At 45.4% G+C, this 24,473-nt stretch overlaps 1 protein-coding gene across 3 annotated transcripts in view; it reads right to left on the bottom strand.

The window, feature by feature from the left end:
* The window catches only part of LOC101941180 (NACHT, LRR and PYD domains-containing protein 3-like), a 39,611-nt gene extending 15,571 nt beyond the window's left edge, over positions 1 to 24,040 (bottom strand). For 2 of the 3 annotated variants that reach the window (XM_065591892.1, XM_065591890.1), the window contains exons 1-7: positions 23,499 to 24,040; positions 19,547 to 19,644; positions 18,682 to 18,981; positions 14,490 to 14,627; positions 11,407 to 13,135; positions 6,652 to 6,741; positions 695 to 868 (exon numbers count right to left, since the gene is read on the bottom strand). In XM_065591892.1, coding sequence (XP_065447964.1) covers positions 695 to 868; positions 6,652 to 6,741; positions 11,407 to 13,135; positions 14,490 to 14,627; positions 18,682 to 18,961 — 2,411 coding nt within the window. In that variant the 5' untranslated portion in view covers positions 18,962 to 18,981; positions 19,547 to 19,644; positions 23,499 to 24,040. Of the gene's footprint in view, positions 1 to 694; positions 869 to 6,651; positions 6,742 to 11,406; positions 13,136 to 14,489; positions 14,628 to 18,681; positions 18,982 to 19,546; positions 19,645 to 23,345; positions 23,466 to 23,498 lie in introns of those variants that run through there. The other variant, XM_065591891.1, reaches the window with a different exon arrangement.
* Between the last annotated feature and the right edge of the window lie 433 nt (positions 24,041 to 24,473).

Below are 24,473 nucleotides of genomic sequence, written 5' to 3'. Positions count from 1 at the left end.
CCTGTCCCCTGCAGTCCCCGGAACCCCTGCCCCTGACTGCCCCCTGCTGCCCCATCCAACCTCTCCTCTCCTTCCTGGATGCCCCCTGGAAACCCCTACCCCCATTCAATCCCCCTGTTCCCCACCCTCTGACTGCCCTGAACCCTATCCACACCCCCGCCCCACGACTACCACTCCAAACTCCCCTGCCCTCTATCCAACTCCCCTGCTCCCTGCCCCCTTACCGCGCTGCCTGGAGCACCGGTGGCTGGCGGCACTACAGCTACGCTGCCCAGAGCACAAGGACAGGCAGCTGCGCCACCAGCCACGCCACCGTGCAGCACAGAGCACCGGGTCAGGCCATGGCTCTGCAGCTGTGCTGCCTGGCAAGAACTCGCAGCCCCACCGCCCAGAGCATTGCACCGGCAGCGGGACAAGCTGAGGCTGCGGGGGAGGGGCAACAGCAGGGGAGGGACAGAGGCTAGCCTCCCAGGGCAGGCCCTCAGGGGCCAGGCAGGAGGGTCCCGCAGGCCGTAGTTTGCCCACCTCTGATGTACAGGCTTCAACCAGGTCTAGGCCCCAGTGTCCCAGGTGCTGTACAAAAATATGACAATCTCTGCCTCAGAGAACTATTAGGACAAAGCAGGTGGGTGAAACAACACAGAGATTAGCGAAAAAGTCACGTACTAACAAAATACGGCACTGGGTCACTTACAGCAGTGTCTGCAGTTTACAGTGTGGATGTTTCAGTCCCTCACACAGATGTTTCAGTCCTGAGTCTCCCAGTGTGTTAGCACTCAGATCCAGCTTTTCCAGGGACTGGTTTGTAAAGAGAGTCTTAGGGGAGAGGTCCTCAGGGAAAGCAGATGAGAGTTTGCAGCTGGACAAGCTGAAGGGAAGAAATGAACAGATCAAAGTTACCTCTGCACTGTATGAAACAGTTACTAACCTTGCATGGTGGGTGAACTCTGCATTTGGAGAGGCTAGCCCTCTGCCCCACCTGAGGCCTGCGCCTACCTCACCCCACCAGAGCCAGAGTAGCCCCGAGCCCCTCATTGCAGCTTGAGCCCCCCCATTCCCCCATTGCAGCCTAAGCCCCTTTCCCCCCCTTCCAAACCGCATCCCCGTCTGCCTGGGTCCCGAGCCGCTGGCCAGCCCAGGCACGAAGCTCTGGGCCACTGGCCCGAGCCAAGCCCACACCGGCTTCAGGGGAGAGGCGGAGCAAGGGCGGGGCCTCGGGGCACAGCGTGGGTGGGGCCAGGTCCTGGGTTTAGGGAGGCTTAGCGTCCCCTGGTCTATTATATCTGCCATCCATGTTACTAACAGTTCTGTAACTGTTGTTCTTCAAGGTGTATTGCACATGCCTCTTCCACGTTAGAAACATTTGCAGGCCCAGTGCACAATTGTCAGAGATTTTTCCACCAGCAGGGGCAGTGCATGTGTCCTCCACTGGCACGCGCTGCCATGTGATGGTATAAAGGCTGGAGCTGCCCCCGACCCTACTCAGTTCCTTCTAACCAAAAAGACTCAATATGGAGAGAGAGGAGGGTGGGATGTGGAATAGACACATGCAACACATCTTGCAGAAGAGTTACAGAACAGGTTAGTAATTTTTCTTCTTCTTCTTCTTCGAAATAAAATGGAAACCTAAAGTGGAACGCACATGTGCTGTCGCTTGAAGAAGAAATGCTGGATGATGGATTCCATCATTTCATAGGGTTTAAGGCCAGAAGGGACCACCCGATCATCTACTCTGATCTCCTGTAGATCACAAACCACTACACAGCATCAGGTCACCCCTATATTAAAATCAAAGACTTTAGTTAGCCCAAAACATTTCAGTCCTCAGGAAACTAAACTGTTGTGCACCAGCAGCAGAGAACAAGAGAGACTGAGGTGCCACCAATGGCTGAGGTCCCTGCAAAGGCAGGGAAGTGATTTGGTGAGATACACACAGATAATATCAGCAGGAGATCTGAGCCCCACACTGCAGAAGATGACAACCTCCCTCCCCCGCCCAAGTCCCTGCCAATCTGACATGGGGGAAATTCCTTCCCAACCCCAAATCTGGAGATCAGTGTATGACTGAGCATGTGAGCAAGACATCCCAGCCAGGCATTTTAGACAGATGGGTTATCTGTACCATCTCAGAGCACTGGTCCACTCCATCCAGTGTCCCATCTCCAGCTCTGCCTAATCTGATGCTACAGAGGAAGGCAGAATAACTCCAGACTATGCCAAACCAGTTGTGCATTGAGAAAAAAATCCCTCTTGCCCCCTGCAGCATGAGATTTGATTTGATTATCGTCGATATAAACTGTTCAGGAAGGACAGGCAGGGCAGAAAAGGCGGGGGAGTTTGTATGTAAGAGAGGAGTATGACTGCTCAGAGCTCCGGTATGAAACTGCAGAAAAACCTGAGAGTCTCTGGATAAAGTTGAGAAGTGTGAGCAACAAGGGTGATGTCATGGTTGGAGTCTGCTATAGACCACCAGACCGGGGGGATGAGGTGGACGAGGCTTTCTTCCGGCAACTAACAGAAGTTGCTAGATCGCAGGCCCTGGTTCTCATGGGAGACTTTAATCACCCTGATACCTGCTGGGAGAGCAATACAGCGGTGCACAGACAATCCAGGAAGTTTTTGGAAAGTGTAGGGGACAATTTCCTGGTGCAAGTGCTGGAGGAACCAACTAGGGGCAGAGCTCTTCTTGACCTGCTGCTCACAAACAGGGAAGAATTAGTAGGGGAAGCAAAAGTGGATGGGAACCTGGGAGGCAGTGACCATGAGATGGTTGAGTTCAGGATCCTGACACAAGGAAGAAAGGAGAGCAGCAGAATATGGACCCTGGACTTTAGAAAAGCAGACTTTGACTCCCTCAGGGAACTGATGGGCAGGATCCCCTGGGAGAATAACATGAAGGGCAAAGGGGTCCAGGAGAGCTGGCTGTATTTTAAAGAATCCTTATTGCGGTTGCAGGAACAAACCATCCCAATGTGTAGAAAGACTAGTAAATATGGCAGGCGACCAGCTTGGCTAAACAGTGAAATCCTTGCTGATCTTAAACGCAAAAAAGAAGCTTACAAGAAGTGGAAGATTGGACAAATGACCAGGGAGGAGTATAAAAATATTGCTCAGGCATGTAGGAGTGAAATCAGGAAGGCCAAATCACACTTGGAGTTGCAGCTCGCAAGAGATGTTAAAAGTAACAAGAAGGGTTTCTTCAGGTATGTTAGCAACAAGAAGAAAGTCAAGGAAAGTGTGGGCCCCTTACTGAATGAGGGAGGCAACCTAGTGACCGAGGATGTGGAAAAAGCTAATGTACTCAATGATTTTTTTGCCTCTGTCTTCATGAACAAGGTCAGCTCCCAGACTGCTGCACTGGGCAGCACAGTATGGGGAGAAGGTGACCAGCCCTCTGTGGAGAAAGAAGTGGTTCGGGACTATTTAGAAAAACTGGACGTGCACAAGTCCATGGGGCCGGATGCGCTGCATCCGAGGGTGCTAAAGGAGTTGCCGGATGAGATTGCAGAGCCATTGGCCATTATTTTTGAAAACTCATGGCGATCGGGGGAGGTCTCGGATGACTGGAAAAAGGCTAATGTAATGCCCATCTTTAAAAAAGGGAAGAAGGAGGATCCAGGGAACTACAGGCCAGTCAGCCTCACCTCAGTCCCTGGAAAAATCATGGAACAGGTCCTCAAGGAATCAATTATGAAACACTTAGAGGAGAGGAAAGTGATCAGGAACAGTCAGCATGGATTCACCAAGGGGAAGTCGTGCCTGACTAACCTAATTGCCTTCTATGATGAGATAACTGGCTCTGTGGATGAGGGGAAAGCAGTGGATGTGTTATTCCTTGACTTTAGCAAAGCTTTTGATACGGTTTCCCACAGTATCCCCGCCAAGTTAAAGAAGTATGGCTGGATGAATGGACTGTAAGGTGGATAGAAAGCTGGCTAAATCGTCGGGCTCAACAGGTAGTGATCAATGGCTCCATGTCTAGTTGGAAGCCGGTTTCAAGCGGAGTGCCCCAAGGGTCGGTCCTGGGGCCGGTTTTGTTTAATATCTTTATTAATGATCTGGAGGATAGTATGGACTGCACTCTCAGCAAGTTTGCAGATGACACTAAACTGGGAGGCATGGTAGATACACTGGAGCGTAGGGATCGGATACAGAGGGACCTAGACAAATTAGAGGATTGGGCCAAAAAAAACTGATGGGGTTCAACAAGGATAAGTGCAGAGTCCTGCACTTAGGACGGAAGAATCCTATGCACTGCTACAGACTAGGGACCGAATGGCTAGGTAGCAGTTCTGCAGAAAAGGACCTAGGGATCACAGTGGACGAGAAGCTGGATATGAATCAACAGTGTGCTCTTGTTGCCAAGAAGGCTAACAGCCTTTTGGGCTGTATAAGTAGGGACATTGCCAGCAGATCGAGGAACGTAATCATTCCCCTTTATTCGACATTGGTGAGGCCTCATCTGGAGTACTGTGTCCAGTTTTGGGCCCCACACTACAAGAAGGATGTGGAAAAATTGGAAAGAGTCCAGCGGAGGGCAACAAAAATGATTAGGGGTCTGGAGCACATGACTTATGAGGAGAGGCTGAGGGAACTGGGATTGTTTAGTCTCCAGAAGAGAAAAATGAGGGGGGATTTGATAACTGCTTTCAACTACCTGAAGAGGGGTTCCAAAGAGGATGGAGCTTGGCTGTTCTCAGTGGTGGCAGATGACAGAACAAGGAGCAATGGTCTCACGTTGCAGTGGGGGAAGTCTATGTTGGATATTAGGAAACACTATTTCACTAGGAGGGTGGTGAAGCACTGGAATGCGTTACCTAGGGAGGTGGTGGAATCTCCTTCCTTGGAGGTCTTTAAGGCCCGGCTCGTCAAAGCCCTGGCTGGGATGATTTAGCTGGGAATTGTTCCTGCTTTGAGCAGGGGGTTGGACTAGATGACCTCCTGAGGTCCCTTCCAACCCTGATATTCTATGATTCTATGATATGTGAATGCAGAGCTGCAAGCAGCATTATGGGCATGTTGAGGCAATGCAGGCACAGAATCAGTGAAGCATGTGATCTGGTCTGGAGGAGCTCTGACCATCTGGTCAATCCAGAGGTTTACAGCTGAGGCAGCCAGACCCCCCAGAGATTTCTTTTGATGCACCCATCCCAAGCGTATCAGAGAGCAGGAGCCTTCTCCCACTTCTAGGGAGCCTAAAATTTAATTCTGGAGGACTAAAAGCTATGGATAAAACTTCACAGTACAGTTACACTAGGGAGACAGGACAGTTTAACAACACTTCAGGAAATACAGGCCTGCTAACAGGGGCCTAATCCTGCCTCACACAAATAGTTCTTCCTACTAAATAATTAATTACTAAGTAAAGCAGTGTCCCCTTTACTTCCCGGAGACTAATCACATGACGACGGTATTACAGGATCAGATTCTAGCAGCATTCTCACACCAGAATTCATAAAAGAATAATCTTGATGATTTACAGTTTTTTGCCTAGAAAACAATATACCCTTCCTACAAAATACTTGTCTACCTTACCTTCAGAAACATGAAAAATATGGACATGATTGATTAGTAATTGTGACTGTAATTTATCCTTCTCCTCTCTTTCCCGCCCCCTTCCCTTTCTGTTCCCCTACCCGCGATCTGTTTGTTATGCCCACTTGTAGTGCCTTGTCTTCTCCTAGGTCACTGTTCCCTTGGCACACAGTAGGATGTTCAGGGGAATGGGGTGGAAGGGTGTCAAGTGGCTTAGAAGGACGCACAGCTGGGCTGGTCCTGAGAGAGGACAGAACAGACAGAGGTGGGGATGAAATGAAAAGCAAAAACAGAGCAAGTGTGATTAACTTTTGTTCAGCAAAGGACAAAACACGTATCACATTGGAAAGACATTAAAATAAATAACAGGACAATCTTGAGTGGGAGAGTCAAAGTGTGCTAAGGAAATTTAGTGTGCAGCAGCAGGTCCCACACAGCCAGTTGGGTGTACGGTTCCCCAGCTCACTGTACATTAAGCCCTAAGTAAGAACTGTAGCTTTTGTAGTACCTGGACAGAGCCATAGTTTAGACAGGCTACTAGGGGGCCATACGTGAGCTGCATACAAGTTCTCAGCTAGCAGGAAATGAAGGTCACTAGGTCACTTACCCTAGTGTCCAAAGTCTCTGCACATTCAACAATCGCCCCACTGTCCCCAGGAGACAATTTAAGGAAGAGAACATTTGGGCAAATCCAGCAAATTTCTCAATGGCCACAGAGCAACCCTTTATTCCTCTGTGCAGGGGTAGGCTGGATGTGTGAGATGCTCTGCAGAGGGTGGGTCTCTCTGTCTCTCACAATTAGCATTAGGATGAATTAGTTTCTGTGAAGAAACTCCACCGTCGCTCTCTGCCCTGGGTGAGGAGGAGTCCTCCACCTTGTGCATCAGCCCAGCACCTGGCCTACTTACTGGGCGGGGGCAGAGACAAGGGTTTGCCACACGGTTAGTTTAGTGTTTTCATGGAGTTGATTCTTTAGATGTTTACTATGATTTGCAGCTCAGAGATACATTTCAAACAGAATATAGAGTTTACCAGGCAATGTGCAGAAATGCATTGCTGCCAAACTCCTGGCATAGCAGCAGTAACAAAAGGGCTGTAAGAGAGGAGTTTGCTTACGATATGGTCTTTAGTTTACAGTTTGGATCCTTCAGTCCTTGCAACAATGCGTATGCAGCTGAAGTTCTTGGATCTTTCATCAGTGGGTTCCTAGAAGAGAGAATGCGAGTTTTAAATATCATTTCCTAAATGCAGATTTCCCATCGCTTTTCCCGAAGATGATGGGGTAGGTTTTATTCCACAGCAGACATTTATTATCCTCTTTAAAAAGAAAACAAAGGGAAGCATATGAAGACTCCACAGTCCATTGTTCTGGTGTCATGTTAGTTATTCATGCCTAAGAGTGGCGTAACCCACAATAATCCTGTGTAGCATTTGCTCCATCTAGTGGCTCGGCCATATAAAAGAGGGTTATGGGTGAGCTGCTTCTTTCAGTGAAAATCCTGCTATGCCTTTTCAGTTTGGCAAGGGAGAAGGAATATATCCCAGAAGAATGGGAAAGAGGGTTCTTAATCAAACTCCCTTACAAAGAAGATTTGAGTGATTGTGACAAATGGCACAAGAATACACTTCTTTCAGGCCCAGGGAAAGTTTTCTGTGCAATCATCCTAAATCAGAATTAACTAAAATTGTGAATTTGAAGTGGCTAAATTAAACCACATTAAATCCCTGTGTGGACACTGTTATTCAGAATTTAAATGGCTTTTGGAAGTGAATTAAACTAAAGCTAATTAAGGCCACTTTAATTCTGCATAGCAGCATCCCCGCAGGGATTTAACATAGTATAATTAATCCACTTCAAATTTATGTCTTTAGTTCATTCAAATTAACTTTCCTGGATGTCTTCATGTAGACAAGCTTTAAAAGCCATATATAGCAGATTTAGAGAACGGTAAGCTGGTTTTTGGCCAGGTAGAAATTGTGTAGACCGTAGAACAGGGGTGGCCAACCTGTGGCTCCGGAGCCACATGCAGCTCTTCAGAAGTTAATATGAGGCTCCTTGTATAGGCACCGACTCTGGGGCTGGAGCTTCAGATGCCAACTTTCCAATGTGCAGGGGGGTGCTCACTGCTCAACCCCTGGCTCTGTCACAATCTCTGCCCCCACTCCACCCCTTCCCCTGAGCCTACTGTGACCTCGCTCCTCCCCCTCTGAGCCTCCTGCACGCCACAAAACAGCTGATTGGGAGGTGTGGGGAAGGCGCTAATTGGAGGGGCTGCCAGTGGGCAGGAGGCACTGGGAGCAGGGGCTGAGGGTGATGGAGGGCTGCTGACATATTACTGTAGCTTTTTGGCAATGTACATTGGTAAATTCTGGCCCCTTCTCAGGCTCAGGTTGGCCATCCCTGCTTTAGAACCAAATAATAAATGGCAGTTGCCATTAGTCTTGAGTATTGTTCCCAAAAGACATTTGACAGTGTAAATAGGGAACCCAAGTGACAGACAAAATCATTCAAATTATTATAAATTTGTATCAGAATGCTCTGTGCACAATAAAGATAAACCAAGAGTTAGCAGACTGGTTTAATGTTAATTCTGGTGTCAGGCAAGGTTGTATCTTGTGCCTCTTTTTTTTTTTGGAGTTGCTATTGACTTTGACTGACTGTCAGTACGGAAATAGGCAGTGTGTGGATACATGGGGAGCTTGGAGACCTTGACTTTGCAGGTGACATTTTTCTTATAAATAAATGAGTTGAAGATATGCAGTGAAAGACAGGTCTTGCAAATTCTGCCAAGCAATTAGGTCTTATTATTAATCAGTTAAAAACAGAAGTTATCAAAATAAATGTATGTACCAATAGTTTTATCTATTTGAGAGATGAAGCCTTGAAAAACGGAATAAATTTACTTATCTTGGCAGCCTCATTCATGATAATGGTGATTGTGTTTCATGTAAAGCCCAGAATAGGTGAAGCGAGTGCTGTATTTCCATCAATACCAACAATATGGAAGTCCAATGTGATTAGCAAAATTATCAAAACTGAAATCCATCAATATGGAAGTCCATTCAATGGAAATTAAACAGAGTTCATTGCTAGTGTCTGAATAGACTATTCAACATAAAAGAGATGGACAGAATAAGTAGTGAACAGGTCCTAGAATGGGCACAGCTACCTACTGTACAACAATACAATATGGAAAAAGAGACACACTTGGGGCTTCTTTTAAGAATGTTCATAAGAGGCTTCCAAAATAAGCCTCTCTTTGTCGACTCCAGGGCAAGTGACAGAGAGACTGACCTAGAGGCACATTCTGTAGCTCAATAAAGACTGAAGTGTAATTATTACAGCTGAATATAAAAGACATGGAAAAGAAGCCCAGCACAGGGAGGATTGGCATTGTTCGATGTCTGCCTTCTGCCCTGATGGCATGGGAAGAATCATGAAGATGATGCTGATGCTTTCAGGCTAATGGACCTAATTTGGAGTCAAGGGGACTCATCTCTAGTGGCACAGAGATTTTGCAATCCCCTTCCACACACACAGCTGTTACCAGTAGCACTGGATGAAAAAAAGGGTAGACCTTTCCATGGAAAATTTCACTTTTTCAGACAATTTTTTGCCCCAAATCAGGATAAAACATCAAAACAACAGGCCTGTCCATCCCCCAAAGCTAGGTGAGAGGTGGGGATGCATTGCAGGTCCTCTGCCTTTCTCTGCCCCAGAGCTAGGGGGTGGCAGAACAACCCTGCACACTGCCAAAGCAGCCCTCTGGGAAAGCTTTTGTCGATTTCACTAACAGAAAATGAAACTCACAAGAGCCTTTCAGGGAGGCAGCCACTTTATATTTCCTCAAAATAAAATCTTTTTTTTTTTTTTGACAAAACTAAAATCCCCATGGAAAATTTCAGTTTTACAAACAGAGCATTTTTCATCAGAAAAAAACCTTTTCTTCCAGATCTAGTTACCAGGACCCAGTGGGTGGGACACAGATTCCCATATACTACACTGATCCTTGTCTGTAGTTTTGGCCTCTTGGATCCATTAGGAGCTGGAGTGAGTTAATGCGCTATTTGGTGGATCTTTGGATCCTCAGGTCTGAGAGCAGCACTGGAAAGACCCTAAAGCTTTGTAGTAGTGACAGCAGCCTGTGAATTGCTCATTGCTGCCAGCACCTGCCCCTGACTCAGGAGTAGGATCTATGCAGGAGGAGACTATCCCAAATAATGCCCCTTTCCCATTGTCCCATAACTAAGATGAGGGAAGGGGGTGGGCAGGAGACATCTCGCAGTTGGGTGCTGCACACATTACAGAGAAGGAATTAAGGATACTGCCCAGCAGAGCCCATACACAGAGCGATTTCTCTCCTCTCCAGGAGGGAGAATGCAGAAGCACTACTGCCATCAGCAGCAAGGTGGAGCTGTATTGTAAGATGTTGACTAATGGCTGGGGAACACCCGTGACATGGCCAGTAACTGGGCAATGCAGGAAACAGCATGGCTTGGCTTGTCGCCTTCGGGAAGATGCTAAGGCTAGTGGAGAGGGAACAAGGGTTGATTGCTTAAGGGCTTCAGGGAGCTAGCTTGGTGCCAGTGCAGAGTCCAGGAGCAGCAGGAGCTGAGCTACAGTCAGCTTCCATTTGAGAATCTTCTGAATTGTTTGTGGCTGTGAGGGACTGGGACGTAGGTGGTCTGGCCTAGTGGTCACAGCTGGGCTGAGATCTGCTCTCTAGGGACAGTAGTTGCTAGGCAGGAGTTGGATGAATCACAAGAGCCAGGTTCTGTAGGCAAGGGTCAGGGTCAGAATCAGGCTAGAGTCAGAGGCCGGAGATCAGGAGACCAAGCAAAGTCTGGCACTGCAGCAGGCCAAATTCTGTGTGGCAGCCCAGACAGCTTCCTGGGGCAACCCCTGGGGTTAAATAGTGCACTTGGCCAATCAGAGGGCCACACGGTACCTCACTCTGGATCTCTTGGGCAGTACTTCCTGCAGCACCTATTCTCCATAGAACTGAGCCTCTGCATGGCCTCCTGATGGTACTGTGGGAATATCAGTTGTCCCAGGCTCTGCAGACCCAGCTTCTAGCCCTTATACCTTTTCCTTTTGCTATTCAGGTGCTCAAGGACCTGGGCAGGTCTAACTCATTTGCTACTGTGACTAGGCTGTAGGACAGGACAGGTCACTTATATTGAGCTCTCTGGATCTCTAGGTAAACTGGTCCACACAAACACCATGCCTTTTGACAGGTCAAATGGAAGGAGTAAAGAATATGGGCATACTTATAATATGGAACTGTAGTTTTGAAAGCAGTGACTCTGAAAAGGACTTGGAGTTATGATGGAGAACCAATTGACCATGATCTCCCAGTGCAATGCTGCAGCTGAAAGGGCTAATGGGATCATTGGATGTATAAACAGGAGTATATATAATAGGAACAAGGAGGTTACATTTCTCCTCTATACAGCACTGGTAAAACTGGCAAAGCTAAAATGTTTGCTCCAGTTCTGGTGTCCAGCTCCTTCAATGCAGACAGGTACTTAGCTAAACACTCCAGCCCAGAGCAGCTAACTTCCTCATCCATCTATCTGTTCCAAGCTAGTTTCCCAGGAAGCTAATTGGTCCCAGCTGTTTCTGGGTCCTTCTGCTTAACCCTCGCTTCCCTATTCCTGCCTAACCTTCAATCCTGAGGTTTTCTGACTCAGCTACCTCGACCCGACCAGGCCCAGAGGGACAGTTTAACCTCATTTTACAGGAAAAGACCAAGACAAATCTGCAAATATCTTATAATCCATTGAAAAAATGGGGCATTATAATGGTGATACGATGAGATGTCACTCTAAGGATTTACTGATTAATATTAAATAAACTGTGATACTTACAGAGGAAATAACCATTTCCGTAGCTTTGCTATCCATCCTTCTTCTCGTTCTCCAATCCCAAGAGTACAATTACACAGGTAAAGTGACTGCTTACTACAACAGTTCTTTACACAGAATGAAAGAGCAATTTCATCCATTGTTGTAAGCCTGATGTGTTCCAATCTAATTTCTTGGAAATTATCCATTGCGCTTTTCGCAAACTCTTCTTCCTGACTCTCATACAAACAATGAAACAACTCAAACTGGTCACGTAGTTCCCCATAGGTCTTGTAAGGCAGAAGGGAGATGTTTTTAGCTTCTGCTTCAAACCACTTCAACAAATCCAGCTTTATTTTAGATGTTTTACAATGTAATTTTTTCTCCATGTCATTTAGTCTCTCTTTATTTAAGAGACCAAACAAGAAACGTACTGTTAACATCAAATAATTATTTTTAGATGGTCCATAAATTTTTAGCAAGTTGTTCACATCTTTCTTAGAAGACAAAGATTTTGTCATTGTCCCTTTATCTTCCTCTAGCACATAGAAGAGAGCTGCAAAAAACTCTTGGAAACTCAAGTGAATGAAGCTGTAGACACTTTCACATTCTGTATCTTTCTGAAAAATATTTTTATTCAGAAAGAGAGACTGAATGTTAGACAAGGATAAATTGTGTTTCTTCAGGTCACCTTCTTCAAACAGTATTTTTCGTTCTAAAATTCCATCTGCAGCCAACGAGCAAAGGTTCCACAGAGTAGTTTTAGGCTGTTGTATTGAGTCAGCAAAATGATCAGTTAGCAGAGTGGACAGAAAGAGCAAATATACCGAGGTGGTTGTTTTTGAAGTTTGTGAAAGATCTTCCCTTTTTTCCATCTGTTGCTTCATAACTGTGCAGATGATCCAACACACAATGGGGACAAAGCACATGGTGAAGAGCATTTCATTTTCTTTGACAAAATTAAAGGCTTGTGTTGCTTTCTTTTCATCACAAAAAAATTTATAGAAATATTCTTTCCTTTCTTCTCCCGAAAATCCCATTATCTCTGCATAACATGGAAATTTTAAATTCTGCTTTAGTTTCTCCAGAGCAGTTGGTCTTGTAGTGATCAGTAAGAAGGATTTTTGAAGAACTTTCTTTCTCAGTAAACTGCACAGTACAGTTTTCACTGGCTTCTTCTCAAATGGGTCAGTGCACAGACTAACTTCATCAATGTCTAGCAAAGAACTCAATTCATCAAAACCATCTATTAGGAATAGGAGTTTTTCTGGCTTCTCAAAGATTTCTTTAATTGGTCCTTCTCCATTAGGACAATTGTCTAAAACCAAATCAGCAATACTTTGCTCTTCAGTAACATGATTTATCTTTCTACAATTTATATAGAAAACATAATCAAACTTTTTCTGATAGAGTTTTCCAGCTGCCCAGTCCAACATGATCTTTCTTGCTGTCATTGTTTTCCCAATTCCAGCAGCTCCCTGCAGCACAACAGTTTTTGGGCTTTGTTGATTTCTACTAGGATCAAATAAAACATTAATCTTAGTGAGACTGGTCTGGTGAGCCATCAGTTCTGTGTGTTTCCTTCCTCTGGTGATTATTTCATGTTCTTTCTCCTCCCGCTGCCGATGTTCCTTTACAATAAGCAGTTCTGTGTATCTTTTGTCTAGACTTACATGTTCACCCATGCGAGCATTCTTATCTTCTATTACTTGGTATTCTTCTTGTATATGTTCTCTATATTTTTTCTGATAATCTAATTCAATGAAAATGGCATGAAGCATTAGACATACTGAGTACAGTTGTTCAAACAGAGGTCATTTGAACTGCCATTCATCGGTTATATCCAAAGGTTGGACAGGACAAGATATTGGTGACATTCTATTCTTTCTGGCCTCCCAGCATTCCCACCATCATGTGACTTGACATTTTGCTAGAATTTTACATATTAAAATTAGTCTCTTGTCTTTTATCGTTTAATTATTTTGTACATGATCATCTCTCATCTTGGTTCTGATTCAGCAATTCCCTTAAGCACAGATTGAAGTCCCCTTACAATAAATGAGATTTGAGCATGCGCTTAAAGTTAAGAATTTGCTCAAGTGCTTTGCTGAATAAGGATAATTTAGCTCATTCCTTTTTTTTTTGTTCCTTCTGATTTTCTTTTAGTTTTGTCTGATTTTTTCTATTCTCCTCCTTTTCTCCCCGGTAAGTACCGTTTGTCTTCTTTTGTTATTTCTAACTACTTCTCTTCTTGCTTATGTTTTCTCTTCTCTCCTGTTTGCTAGCTCTTTTAATCCCTTTCTGTTTTTCTCACCTCTAGATACCCTTCTCTGCTTCACCCCCATTCCTTGATACTGCCACTCCAACCACTGAAGGACAGGATTTGGACACTGGTATTTAGTTGGGGCCCATCTCTAATCCTGAGTAGTGCAGTATGGGAAGTAGAGTGACAGTGTTTCAGTGGACAGCTGACTTGCTTATGAAGGCCCTTTCTCCTCTATGGTCCAAGAACCCTAGCTTGACTTCATTATGGGAGATGTAGTCCAGAAAGGGAGCCTGGCCCATAGAGAAGAAAGGGGTCATTAGGCACATGAACTATGACTCAAATAGAGCATTCCAGCAGCATTTCAGAATGCTATGTTCAGAGTGTTAAAACATCCTTTAAAATGTTTTAAACCATGGGCACTATTAAACCAGTTTACAGGCTGCGTGCATAGGGCCAGACCATATGAGCACACTTCAGAAAAACAAAAATGTGTTCTAGCCTGAGTACGAGCAAATAGACCAACCAAAATGCATTAAATGATTTATCAGTGGACCATTTCTACAAATTGTCATCGGACATAATTCCTAATACAGTGCAAATTGACCCAATAAGTGCACAGCAAATGGCTTCTTCATAGGAAGGAGTCCTGCCTGTGTCAGTGTGGGATTTGTCCCTCTTTAATATTTTGGCCATAACAGTTTTGTACTTGTTCTTTCTTTGTAGCTCAGTACAGTCCTTTAATTACATTTATTGTTGTTCTCCGAGTTCCCCTTGTTGGAGATGTATCTTTCTATCATAATTGGACTAAGAGGTGGTTGCAGTATTCTAAGTACAGTCTTACCAAAGCCTTTCAGAGACAAATTATCAACTCCCTGCTCCTTGGCGTGATGTATCTCTGCACAGGGTCCCAGATCCCCTTGTCTGTCATTCCTTCTTGTTTCTTCAACTTTTGATGTTTTCACCTTTTCCTGTGGCAAAACTAACAAAGGAGATTAATTGCAATAATACCATCGCGTTTAAGGCCAGAAGGGAACCACCTGACCTCCATTCAATACCCCCCCAGCCCCTGAACACTAAACCCAACAACCAAAATGAGACCAAAGTATTACAGTCCACAGGAGACTAGATTATTATGTGTCCCAGGCAGAGGATAGGAGGGACCGAGGTGCACCAGTGCCTGAGCCCCTCCACAATGGCAGGGAAATGATTAAGTGAGATCTACCCAGATAATCCTGGCTAGCAACCTGCACCCACACACTGCAAAGGAAAGGAGAGAAAAAACACAAGTCACTGCCAATCTGCCCTGCTGCTTTACATGCACAAGTTAGAAAATCCTATCCAGGGGTTTATCGTGGAATTACCACCTCACCCGTAACTACAGTGTCACTTACGCTATTGTTATAACAGGGCTAGATTGTACCTGCTGTTTATGGAGATGTGGAGGGAGAAAACATGGTTCTAATTGCACACCCTTGTAATTCCCACACAAGAATTGGGGATAATTGCAGTACCTGCTCTCAGAGGAGCATGGGAACTGTATCCTTGGGGAAACCCAGCACCCCAAAGGGGCAGTGAGAAGCAGAGAGGAGGTAGAGCCCTGACCCTGTTCCCCTCAACAGACTGCTGAGCAGGAGCAGCACACATGGGAGAATATTAGAGCTGGTTAGAAATTCTCCCTCCCCTGGGAAATTGTTGAGTTTTTGGTAGAAAAAACAAAACAAAACCTTGAAAGCCAAAAAGTTTCAGCTGAAAACCAAAATTTTGATTAAAAAAATGCTGCTGCAATGTGTTATGGGAATTGTGGTTTGTTCCCCCATGCTCCCATTCTCTTCTAGGGGCCAAGATCCCTAGCTTGACTTCATCTTCCATGATGCACCACGGTTTTCTCTCTTGCCGAGCCACCATGGAGCATCATCAGAGATACAGTCCAGAGAGGGAGCCCTGCCCATACAGAAGAAAGGGGTCATGAGACACCTGAACTATGACTCCCATACAGCACTCCAGCAGCATTTCACAACCAATTTTTTTCTGTTTTCATATGAAAAGTTTTTTCCCATAGAAAGCAGATAATTTTCACCAAAAAAAGAAAAAACCCTGTTTGACAAAAACCCAATTTTCTATTGACAATTTGCTGTACTCTGTTGGTCACACTTCCCATGCATGCCAGGGAGCTCATGAAGATTGTGGTTGCTGGGAATAAAGGACTGAATGTCTCTCTGATCATTGCTGGCCAGGAGCAAGGCTGACAAAAGTTTTCTGAGCCTAAAAGCATTTGTTCCAGTCTCTCCAAAGCATTTCTTTGATTCAAGAATTCACAAAACATTGGATATTCAAATGCCGTTGTCACCTAATTTATCTATTATGTTTTTTCAATATTTTTGTTGTTACAATGATGTAAAAGGTCAAAGCTTCACAAATGTAAGCAATAGTTAATATTTGTCCCTTAGCAGTTTCCCTCTTCCAGCAAAATCAGAGTTCTCTGCTGCTGCTGTCACCGCAAAGAATTCCTGTATCTCCATTCAAGAGGTGTCATGCTGGCCCAAGGAGGCCCAATGATGATGATGTTGCAAAAATCTCTGAGACGTGCCCTGTGCCCTCCCACCCTGTCCTGCCCCCCCATTCCCTGGCAGCACAGCTCCAGTGGAGTCACATTGTCCCAGGGTTCCCCCTGCATGGACAGGGCTAGATTGGACCTGGCATTTATGCAGGTGTGGAGGGAGGAGGCAGGGTCCTAATTGCTCTAATAAACAGCCCATACAGCCCCAGGTCAGTTAGTGACGTGTCCAATTGGACTTGGTGGGGAAAACACATTCCCTTCCACATCCCACCCTGGCCTTGCTCTGGCCTTACTCCTACTCCTCAGCTTTCTGCCCTAGCTCATCTCCCCCTCTCTATGGATCCCATGCCCATCACAAATGCAGCAGCATGCACAGAGCTGACCTCCGGGCTATGGGAAGGATTAGCCTGTAGGTACATCTCAAACAGATCCATGTAATTCTGTTGTTAAAGCACACTGGGTGTATTAAGGTCCCTTCAGCCTCCTGCTACAGAAATGCTGACAGCTGCTTCATCCTTTCACCCCTCGTGATGGGTTTGAGGTTTAAAGGCTGTCCTCATGGGAAAAAGTTTTAGAAACTACCACTAACAGGAACAAAAAGACATGAGATCTCCCTTTAGGGGCAGGTGCTTTGCTGTGCATCATATCTGCAGCCATAGCAGTTTCTGGCTGTTCTCCTCTCCCTCCCCTGAGATTGCAGCTCCCTGATTCTGAGGCTGGGGCTAGTTCTCAAATGGTCTGAGCTTGAGGGTTTTTCTAAATTACACCAGCCAGCTGTGATCCCGCGGGGTCAGTAGAGCTGCAGGAATTGTGCTCGTTCCACACCTGCTGTGCTAGGGACTGCACGAGATGGTGACACAGGAGCAGGCTCTGTGCTAGCTGGGGATTCCCCTTCCGCTTTCTGCTACACTTCTTGTGCCATCGCACCAGGCAAAGGAGTAGAACACAGAGGAGTCTGGTCCTGTACTGCCAGTGCCCCAGATCACTTGCTCTCACCCCCATTTCTCATTCTCAGTTTCTCCACTAAGATCCAATCTAAAAACAGTATCCATATAGCAACTTGTATGTTTCCAGAACATCTAATTTCACATGCACACTAGGAAAATCCTGCGGGCCTGCTTTGAATCACTCTGGCTCTCACTGGCTTTCCCTTGTGTCTTGGAACCTACTCGGTACTATTAACCGACTGCAGCTGTTCCTGCTTCTGCTGTATCTTTGTAGGGGGGTTGGTGGGAGGGGGAATATTGAAGAAGAGCTTCCCAGGAGTCATGGCAACTTTAGATTCTTTACCCATCTTTGTTTCCTCCATGACCTTAGCAGCAGACTGTCTCAGGTCGATCTGATTGAGGATTTCTGGGGTTACATCCATCACATGTTCCTCACAGCATTCTAACAGGTTTGAGGCACATCTAACACATTGGCTTTCTCTAGATCACCACGGGGGATGTTATGTTTTCCATCATCATCAGATTGTGAGATTAAAAGACTTAAATACAAACTGAGAGATTGCCCAGTCACTTCACAAGGACGTGCCTTCTTAACAGAGCTCATAGTCAACAACAAATAAATGCTTCCTGCATTGTGCTCTGGGGGATACTAAACTCATACCCTGGGGGACTATCCAGGGCAGTGAATGCCAACGGCCTCTAGGGAGAGCCCCACTGCCAGCCCTGGAGCGTTCCATCCCAGGGACCCCGGGCAGAATCAACCCAGCTGAGCTCCACTGTCACTGTGGGTGAGAGGAACAGGAGAGCACATGGGGTCTAACTAAAGAGTGGATCCCCATAGGCACTGGCTCTTACACTCATGTGGGACACTGAAAAGCAGCTGAGGGACTTTGGAACTGCAGCTCTCCAGGTTTGCTGGTCCTTGGCTGTTTGTATTACACTGGATTTGTTTTGCTTGTTTTCAGTGAAAAATAACCTCGAAGATAAAGTTCCTGCTTGGAATTCCAGAAGGGTCTCCTGGGGCCAGTCAGCTGTTTGGCGAGAATCTACTGGGCCAGACTCTCTGCTGTGATCAGTTTCCAATTACTCATCCTTGATTCTATGTCCCAGGTGCAGCACAGGTTACAGCAGCCTGGGACCTGTTCTAACTTGCCAGCTCCCAATGGTCCCCAAAGGACAGTCCCCCAGCTGGGGATGCACTCTAGTTACTCCTCCTCCCCACCTCTGTCCATGACACTCCCTCTGCACCGCTTTGTTGGATCTACACCCACTGGGGATGCCCCCCAACTGGGATTTCCTCAGATGGAGAGTTACAGGCTGACTCTGCTCCCCTTGTGCCAGCTGAGTGGTGAAAAGGGAGGGGTTCAGGTCAGAAAATCTGCTGTGGGCATCTCGGCTTTGAGTCCCCCTCATTTCCAGCTGGGATTCAGAATTTGTCATTCCTGCCATCAGCCTGTTTTTCCTTCTGCTCCCGTTGCTGCTGCCCTGGGGGAGACTCCCAGGTTTTAGAGTAACTTTAGATTTCTTACCTTTCTCTCTGTCTTTTTTGAGCTTAGCAGCAGACCCTCTGACATTGATCTTAGCTAAAATTTCTATGGTTACATCAACTGCAGCATCTCCACCATAGAATGCGATCAGGATGTTCTTAGTATCTATCCTGTCAGCCTTCTCCAGCCGACATCGGGGGATGGTACCTTTTTCCTTAAAGCCAGAATGTGATAGTTTGTCTTTAAATCTTTTGAAGTCTTCCTCAAGAAGATCCTCAAGGGCACTTTGAAGCAGGTCATTGATTCTGCTTTGGTTTTCCATCACCAGTATCAGGGGAAAAACTAAAATACAGTGAAAAGTCTCATTATTAATAGTTAATATGGAATAACAACTCTTATTCCTATCTAGAGGGAAGAAGGGTAGCCTAGTGGTGAGAGCAGGTCACTGGGGCTTATAACTCCTCAGTGCTTTTCCTCACAAGTAACTCACTGGATAGCTCGTTTTGTCTTCCTGTGCCTCAGTTTCCCTATCTGTAAAATGGGGACAGTTGTGCTCCTCTAACTCACAGGGGTGTCATGCAGCTTAGTTACTGTTTGTAAAGCCAGCTGGCGTTTTAGGATGAAATGTGCTAGAATAGTATTTATCATCTGAAGGGATTTCCAAACACTGGGGTGGGATACCTAATTCAGAAAGTATCCTAGCACAATCTGGAATCTGTGCATCAGTGTCCTGGAGTAAATGTGTCCTGAGAACCAGTGCTAGCTTGGAAAGCCTCAGGGGTATTTTGAACATTTATGACATACTGATCAGCCCCCATAAATCGAATGGATAAACTATAATGACATCAGATTGTAATTAGCCCATCTGAAGGCAAAATGCACAAAATGCAGAGAGTGATGAACTTACCATTAGCCAGAAAGCTACAAAGTAGATCTGGAGGCCTTTGTTTGATTTATTTCTCTCAGTTTTCTCGGTGCTCAAACACAGATGCACAAAACAAAAATCTAAGAGGAAGAACAGAAAAGCTTTGAGCAAATGGCTATTTCCTCAGCAAAGAAACTAAAACATCTCCAATTAAAACTGATCTTCAATGCTTCCTTGATTTTTATAACAGCCCTCATACGACAGCATATTGCCCAGTCACTGCACAAGGACATCAGTTAGCGACTTCCCTCCACTCATCATGGGATATTAGGAAGGATCTCAAATGGCAAATTAGAGGATTTAAGCTAAGATGGGGATCATTTATTTTATTTTTTCTTTGTTGAAAAATTAATAGCATGCACAGAGAGCAGACACAGCCCCATGCACCTACTGGTATCATAAAGTTGCAGGAACAGCTATAAGGAAACATCCAGTAATTATACAAACAAATAATATTCTCATGTAACCGGTTAAATGGGGGTCTGTTCCGAAGATTGCACAATCTCAGGACTGTAGGCCACAAAGAGGAAGGAGCTGTGGGAACTCTACAAATATATAACCAGAGGTGAGATTTTCAGGGGCCCTCTCCCATAAAAGTTTGAAATACCGTGGGCAAAAGCCTGTGTTTTAGGTGATTTTAAGGCAAGGCCAAGTCTCATGTCACCTCTGGACATGTCTGCCCCACTCACACTCTCTCTCTCTCTCTCCCCATCTCTCAGGTGCATTGTGGAGAGATTGGATTCAGAGTAGCAGCCGTGTTAGTCTGTATCCACAAAGAGAACAGGATACAGCATCAGACACCATCAGATCAGGATTAAAAAAAGACTGTGAATGGCTAGCTAACTACAAAAGCAGTTTCTCCTCCCTTGGTGTTCACACCTCAACTGCTAGCAGAGGACCTCACCCTCCCTGATTGAACTAACCTTATTACCTCCAGACTGATTCTTGCCTGCATATTTATACCTGCCTCTGGAAATTTCCATTACATGCGTTTGATGAAGTGGGTATTCACCCACGAAAGCTTATGCTCCAATACATCTGTCAGTCTTAAAGGTGCCACAGGACTCTCTGTTGCTTTTTACAGATCCAGACTAACATGGCTATCCCTCTGATAAAACGAACAGGAGTACTTGTAGCACCTTAAAGACTAACACATTTATTTAAGCATAAGCTTTCGTGGGCTACAGCCCACTTCATCGGATGCATAGAATGGAACATATATTGAGGATATATATATATATATATATATATATATACACATACACATACAGAGAACATGAAAAGTTGGGAGTTCCCCTACCAACTCTAAGAGGCTAATTACTTAAGATGAGCTATTGTCAGCAGGAGAAAAAAAATCTTTTGTAGTGATAATCAAGTTAGCCCATTTAAGACAGTTTGACAAGAAGGTGTGAGCTTACTTAATATGGGGAAATAGATTCAATGTGTGTAATGGCTCAGCCATTCCCAGTCTTTATTTAAGCCTAAATTGAAAGTATCTAGTTTGCATATTAATTCACGTTCAACAGTTTCTCGTTGGAGTCAGTTTTTGAAGCCTTTGTGTTGCAAAATTGCCACCTTTAAATCTGGTCCTAATCACATCAGCCACGCCATCAGGGGCTCATTCACCTGCACATCTACCAATGTGATATATGCCATCATGTGCCAGCAATGCCCCTCTGCCATGTACATTGGCCAAACCAGACCGTCTCTACGCAAAAGAATAAATGGACACAAATCTGAGATCAGGAATCATAACATTCAAAAACCAGTAGGAGAATACTTCAACCTCTCTGGCCATTCAGTAACAGATTTAAAGGTGGCAATTTTGCAACACAAAGGCTTCAAAAACTGACTCCAACGAGAAACTGTTGAACGTGAATTAATATGCAAACTAGATACTTTCAATTTAGGCTTAAATAAAGACTGGGAATGGCTGAGCCATTACACACATTGAATCTATTTCCCCATGTTAAGTATCCTCACACCTTCTTGTCAAACTGTCTTAAATGGGCTATCATGATTATCACTACAAAGGTTTTTTTTCTCCTGCTGACAATAGCTCATCTTAATTAATTAGCCTCTTAGAGTTGGTAGGGGAACTCCCACCTTTTTATGTTCTCTGTATGTATGTATATATCCTCACTATATGTTCCATTCTATGCATCCGATGAAGTGGGCTGTAGCCCACAAAAGCTTATGCTCAAATAAATTTGTTAGTCTCTAAGGTGCCACAAGTACTCCTGTTCTTTTTGTGGAGAGATTCTGTCCCCTCTTGCATCCCTGACATGCTGCTCAGACTCTCACCACCACAGAAAAGGAGAGAAAACAAACAAATGGAGTGCTTATACGTAATAAGGAAACTGGCCACATTAGTGGAGGGGAGCAATAGACAAAGGATAGGGAGCAGGGGGAAACTGGGGAGGGAACGGTGCCTGCCTAGGGCTTAAAACAGGGGGAAGGGACTGGCTGAGTGTCCTGAGAGCAGAGCTGGCAGAGAGCAGAGCTAAATAAACCCCAGGGCTGATGAAAATCATCTCAGCGCTGTGTAAATCTTTACACTTCTGGGGGAGAAAGTGTTAACTGACGTCCAGACTTTCTGGGCTGACACGCAAAGCTTTTTAGACAAGTTTTCACATCAAACACCAGCAAGAGGCAGGTTCAGGTTGTGTCCTTTGCACTTTACCCATCAGTGATAATACGGAGCAGCCACATGGGCACCGTCGGTTCCAAATAATGGTTCTGATCCAGGGGCTAACTTGAAAAAAAAAATGTTATTTTTGGAGGAGTGTGTGAAAGAGAGCAGTTTGGTCACTGGCAGGTAGCCCTGTCAGAAATCAGGCAAGCCCCGGCCATTACCGCCTCTGTGGCACTCCACAGTCGCCATTATGAGCACTGGTGCAGTGAAGTGCCTCGGCTGAGTTGGAACAAACCCTTGTATCCCAGAAGGGCGGCTGCTGCTGAGAGGTTATTCACCAGCCTTTGCTGGAACATACATTTTCAGTTATGATCAACAATGGGAAATAAACTTTAAAATGCCTTTTTTAAAACATTGAAATTGACCTAGGTCTGAGAGATTGCTGTAAATGTGTGAGCGAGTTGGGCGTTTGTGGCATCTGCAATTCATTAGCCAGAGAGGTAAAACAAAAGTTGGGTCAAAACTTCCAAAAGAAGCTTTTTAAAATGTTTCCCCTGAACACGTTACTAAAGAGTTTATGGTGCAGAGGGGATTATAGAACATTCCAATTGCTTAGGGAAAGTCACTGAGTTTTGTTTGGAGAGGGAATTCAAACAATAAAGTGCACAGCAAAGGGACTAAAGTCCTCCTTTAAGTGATTTTTCTCAATGCCAACTTCCTCCATCTGAAGAAGTGGTTTTTTTACCCATGAAAGCTTATGCCCAAATAAATCAGTTAGTCTTTAAGGTGCCACTGGATTCCTTGTTGTTTTTGTGGATACAGACTAACACAGCTACCCCCTGATACTTAACTTCCTCCATATGTTTACATTAGAACTACAATGTTCTCTATGTTCTCTTTCCATATGTAGATCTGCAAAGATGTCTGCAAACTACAGCAAAAAATTTCTTCCTTAAAGTTTAACTACAAGACATGTACCTGGATATTAAATAAAGACAATTATGAGATTACAGCCACTCTATTTCTAGGAGAAAAACAAACAACTCAGACCTCCTCTTCTCTCCTAATAAGAGATTTAGAATCTCTTCGTAAAGCTGTATCTAATATGATTTAGTTCAATTGAAATATAACTCAGTCTGTGCTTACCTTGCATTGCTGAAGAGAGCTGGTTTAGGTTGAATTAGGCTTTTAAAATTCACCCCAAAAAAGGAAGCTCACAATTGTTGCAATGGAAACCACATTCACATTTACAAGCTGCCCCTGTTTCCTGTCTGCTCATTCACCTTGAAATAAACTCACCTCATTTTTATCGATAAGCTGTGAAAGGAGAAAACATCTTACAGTGTTCTGTTCCTCTTCTGTGTTTTCTATAAGGTGCTCCTTCTGCACTGGGGTGAATTTCACTGCCAAGATCCTTTTGGACTGTGCTCGTGGAGGGAAACTAAGGGAGGGTGGGGGTAATTAGCTTGTGATACAGGATGTGTCAACACGGCAGCTGGGGACATGCTTCCCAATGCAGGTAAACAGACAGCACAAGCTCTGCTCAAGCTAGCGTGCTAAAATAGCCATGTGGCCGTGGTAACAGACAGCAGCTTGGGCTAGTCACACAAATATGTACCCAGGTTCTTGGGCAGGACTGTACTGGGGTACTAGCTCAAGCAGAGCTAGCACATGTCTGAATACCCACGTGGGGAATGACACCTCCCAGCTGCTGTGTAGACATGCCCAAAGTGTGTTTCTTTTGGGCTAGTTATACACGTTGACCCCACTTCCCTCCCAGAGCCAGGATAGAACCCAGGAGTTCTGGCTGTCAGCGCCCACCCCCAGCCATAGCTACAACAGTCCCGTCCTCCTGGCTCTGTCTGCAGAGCTCCGAGCTCTGGGCAGGAGGTGCTGGACTTGGGATGATAGCGGTGGGAGGGGTGGGGCTGTGATCGGCAATAGGACCCATCGCCCAGTGGGCTCTGCCCCCCACCCCAACACAAACAAGGACCCCGCCTCCCGGGCCAGCCAGCCAATGGGAGCGCTGCTTTCATTTCACCGTATATGGACTGGCACAGCACGTGGTGGGGGAAGGGACAAGGGCCAGGGCAGGATGGTGGAGGGGGTCATGGGGTGCAGGGAGAGTGGGGGAAATGGCGCAGCTGGGGGCAGGGGGTAGGGATGGCTGGGCTAGATTGGAAGAATGTGGGCGCACAGTGGGGATGAGAATACAGGGAGGAAGGGATGTGGGGGTTCACACAGTGGGGATGGGGACACAGGAGTCAGGGGGCG

Source organism: Chrysemys picta, chromosome 4, assembly GCF_011386835.1.
Source record: "Chrysemys picta bellii isolate R12L10 chromosome 4, ASM1138683v2, whole genome shotgun sequence".
In the NCBI taxonomy this organism is placed as follows: domain Eukaryota; kingdom Metazoa; phylum Chordata; order Testudines; family Emydidae; genus Chrysemys; species Chrysemys picta.
Note: the sequence above shows the minus strand (reverse complement) of the source record. Positions and strands in the feature narration are given on the sequence as shown.